At 42.2% G+C, this 4,540-nt stretch overlaps 1 protein-coding gene across 1 annotated transcript in view; it reads right to left on the reverse strand.

Moving 5' to 3' along the window:
* Positions 1-1,985: 1,985 nt before the first annotated feature.
* Dlat (dihydrolipoamide S-acetyltransferase) overlaps positions 1,986-4,540 on the reverse strand; it is a 25,600-nt gene continuing 23,045 nt past the window's right edge. The window contains exon 14 of the mRNA XM_021171323.2: positions 1,986-3,901. Coding sequence (XP_021026982.1) covers positions 3,772-3,901 — 130 coding nt within the window. The 3' untranslated portion in view covers positions 1,986-3,771. The remainder of the gene's footprint in view (positions 3,902-4,540) is intronic.

The raw sequence follows: 4,540 nt of genomic DNA on the forward strand, positions 1-4,540 counted from the left end.
CCCATAACTACTTGCCCAGGGGTGGTACTGCCTACAACAGGCTGGGCCCTCACACACCAATCACTAGTTAAGAAAATGTACCAGACTTGCCTGCCTGCAGGTGTCCACCCTGTGTGTGGTAGCTAAGCCTGTTGAGCACCCTGAGCTAGGCTGAAGAGAGGAAAGCTTAACTCGGTGGGACAGGACAGAGGTATTAGAGGATGCTTCATCTGCATGCTCTCAGGCTGTAGAGAGGTTGGGGTGGGGAACCTTTTGCGGTCAAAGAATGAAACATGAATAACTGTCAGGGTAATACACTCTTACTAGGGTTGATGGTGGGGCAGCCGGCTTCACAGTGCCAGGCTAGGCCGTTCTCATCTAAAGCAACCTAGGTTGAAATCTCCTCGGTCCTTCTTCCTCTGTAACGCTGGGCCATTACAGTCCCACACTGTGAACACTTCAATACGCTTGCAAAGCCTTCACTAACACAGCTATGTTTCCTAGAAAATCCTGGGGCTGGAGAGATGGCTTCGGGGGTTAGAGCACTGGCTGCTCTTCCAGATCTCTGCTGAGTTCCCAGCACCTACATGACTGCTGATAGCAGGCAGAGGTTTCATGGCCCTCTTCTGGCTTCCAAGGGCACTGCAATAATGTGCTAAACAGACCCAGCACACAAACAAATTAAAAAAAAAAATTCCTAAAAGAATATAGCAACACTCTTGTTTAGAGGAAAATGCCCCTACCCAATCACTAATCAACTCTTATCTTTAAAATATTTTTAAAGGCCTGGAGAGATGGCTCAGTGGTTAAGAGCACTGACTGCTCTTCAGGAGATCCTGAGTTCAATTCCCAGCAACCACATAGGGGCTCACAAACATCTGTAATGGGATCCGATGCCCTCTTCTGGGGTGTCTGAAGACAGCTACAGTGTACTCATAAAACAAATAAACAAATCATTTTAAAAAATTAAATTCCTTGGCTTGTTGCCAGGTGATAGAATTTAAAAAATATATTTTTACATTTATTGTGTGTGCTCACACATGTATGCACACACATGCTACAACATATATGTGGAGCTCAGAGACCTTGCAAATTTCTCCTATTGCATGGATCCACAGGATCACAGTCCCAGGCTTGGACACATACACCTTGCCCACTGAGCCATCTTTCCAGCTCTTAATCTCAACTTTTGCTGCCAACACGAGGGGGGGGGGGGCTCTGAGTTACATGTGTTCGTACTCAGGCTGCACAAACCTGACATCCTAACTCAATCCCTGTACCTCATGAAGCAGGACTGTCCTTCACCTGCATGTTCACATGCACCCTAAAAAAGACGACTTTAAAAGTCCAGCATACTAAATTGCTATTCAAACTAATTCCTAAAATACCCTACTTTGTGTATTTCAATTAGTTGTTTGTTAACAAAACCACAGTCTCCCTCTCCTTTTAAAAGTGAACTTGTTCAGGAAGGGCATTAAGAACAAAATGTAGAAAAGTATAAATATGAAGGTTTTTCATGTTGTGACCTTGTATTACCTGACTGTATACACACTTACTACGTGCATGACTGATTGATGGCTTCCGGTTCCTGGAGCTGGGGCTACAGAGGTTGTGGGCTGCCCTGTGGGTGTTGGGAACTGAGCACCGTGCTGGCTTGGGCTCTTTATTTCTACCGTGCGCTGACAGTGTTTGGGACTGCAGAGCTCATGTGTGGGTACGGGAAGACTACTCCTTTCCTGTCACGTGTCCCAGGCTCTTCTGCTTCTCGACGTTCATGCCTTGGCACACCATAACTCCACACTCACAACCGCACTCCCTATCTTGGCAGTAAGTGCTCTGCCTCATACAGTTTGAGGCACTCATAGGTCTGCCGAGCTACTGCGTTAGGTAACAGCCTGATGGCATCACTCATCCTGCCAGTTCTACAACTGAATTGTCACCTGTATTGGGAGCTGACACTTGATATTCATCATTTAATGTGAAAGAAACTACCAACAGATCAAACATTAGTTCAGACACACTGAAAACATGTTTAATTTTTAAACAATTGTTCTTGACCCAAAACACTGTTTCTGACGTCTTTAGTTACTATTCTGAGTCCAGATTTCCATTACAGGTGAGATTCAGTCTTAACTGAGTACATTTTTGTCAGATGACCACCTTTTATTTTTCTTTCAAGAGAACAAAAGAGCATTAGCAAAGAATGAGTCATTTTTCAATTTCACATTTGATTAGATTTGCCTCATGCTAATGATGTGTCCTTGTGGTAAGCATATTCTTTCTGCAGTTTTCAGTACCTCAGTGCTGAAGAGGCAGGCCCCTGCATGGGACTATCTTTACAGAAACACGGCCACTGGAGGCTTGTGGACAGTTTGGAGTGTCGTCATGCACCATATGATAATGAACACTTAGAAACAGACTCAACACCGATGAAACACTTCAAATTTCAGGGGGTGGCCCCCCATATTATACACAAGGTCAGGGTTATTTTTAAAGTCACAAGTAACCCCAAACATTTATGAAAACACATCACATCAACAGGAAGTCTGTTCCCAATTTATTTTTACTATCCTGCATGTCAGCCCCCTTCCCTCCAACAGAAGGGTGAAACATAATAAAACAAAAGAGCACTCAGACTGGAGGGAGCCGCCTACCTATCTAAGTTTTTCTGTCCAGTGGGATCTGAGGGCCCTTATTTTACATGAGATAGGACTGGGGTGAGAGAACACTCTTGAATATACACTTTTTTCAAAAACTTTCTCCAACCACAGATTGTCATGTTGTTTTGGGTATTATTTTTGTTTGTTTTACTGAGATAGAGACTTGCTATGTTGTTGAACTATCCTCTGGCTTTATCGTTTTGAGTAGCTGCAGCTGCAGCACCAGGTGCCTGTTCTGGGCATTGCATGTAGCACGGCAAAATGCCCACAAACATCCTCTCTTCCATTTCCTTTCAGGCAGTATCTGGTGATAAGTGAACTTTGGCACATATAAACAATAAAACCATATATTACATATGTACACTTCTCCCATATACATTTTAGTTATCCCACCGAGTTCTCAAACAGTAATAACGTGATACTCGGGTCCATGTACAGTCACCATCCAGCTCATCTCAGAAGCAAAGCTCCACTTCTACAACGTGTTCACTTCAATATGCATGTTCTTTTATTCGGAGGAAACTGCAGAATTCTCAAGTTATTCATTGAAATTGTTTATAAATAAATACATAAATCTTCACTTATACCAAGAAGCGGGCTTATATCTTTATCATGAGGGGAAAGCTATTTTATTTAGAGATTCATATAAAAATAACAGTTGGTTGAAGAGGTCTAAGAAAATGATGACTCTTAAAGTTTCACTTATTTTCCTTGAGTGATAAACTTAGATCATGTAACAGGAGACTTTAACTAGGGTTAGAGTCCAAAGAAAAACTTTTGTTCAAACTCCTCACACTTAAATAAGTTGAATCAATTAAATTCTAAACTCCAGGGTCTCATCCAGGTTACTTTTATGAGCCTGCCCATCCTATACCCCTAGGAAGGCCTTCTCACCAAAGACTTAGGCCACATGTCCCTGCACTAGGAGTGTCCAGCTCTAAACTGATGTTTAATTATTGAGGGGTACAATATTTGGGTGTAACTGGCATTTACAAAAGATTCTTTATGTCTATTACAAATAAATTATCTGGACTGAATAATAAAATTAACTAGTGAAACTTTAAAAGAACCACCTCTTTAATAACATATAAATATAATGTCAGCAGAGAAAGAGTAGAAGTTCTTGGGTAAATTATAACAACATAGTTATAGGCTTTTCAAGGTACTTTTTGAATTCAGCAAGCCACTGGGCTCCGACTGCTCCATCCACAACTCGATGATCACAGCTGAGTGTAACAGACATCACACTAGCCACATCAAAGCTAGAAAGAAAAACATCAGTGGGTATTCTGAAGGAAACCAATGAGCCCAAGACAACAGCCGCCCATGAGCTGACTCCTACCATAATCCTACCCAGGTAGACTATTTCCCTTTTATCATTCAGATGACAGAATTAAGGTCACTTATATGCTATGCTAACAAACAAACAACAAAAAACTAATTTTTAAATATCTGAGACAGTTAACCAGGCTGGTCTTGAACTTGCCATGTAGTTGAGGTGGCCTTTCTAACCCTCTTGATTCAGGCCCTCAAGTAGCTGTGATTATAGATCTGCATATGAAAACTGGTTCCACCCACTGTTTAGCTCAGACTGTCAAAACCTTAATACACACAGGGGAACAAGGGCTGCCAAGCTACCCAACATTCTGCTTTTGTCTGATATGATGCAGATCTACCTTTCTAGCAGTCATTAGCATTCTGTTGTTGCCTGCTGTCACAGTACAATGGCAAGGACTCAGGAACAGATCATTTGACCCAGAAAACTAAAATATTTACTATCTGACTCTTTAAGAAAAAATATGCAGGTAGGTAGTGGTGGTGGCACATGCCTTTAATCCCTGCACTTGGGAGGCAGAGGCAGGTGGATTTCTGAGTTCGAGGCCAGCCTGGTCTACAAAGTG

The sequence above is a fragment of the Mus caroli genome, chromosome 9 (genome assembly GCF_900094665.2).
Source record: "Mus caroli chromosome 9, CAROLI_EIJ_v1.1, whole genome shotgun sequence".
NCBI classification, from domain to species: domain Eukaryota; kingdom Metazoa; phylum Chordata; class Mammalia; order Rodentia; family Muridae; genus Mus; species Mus caroli.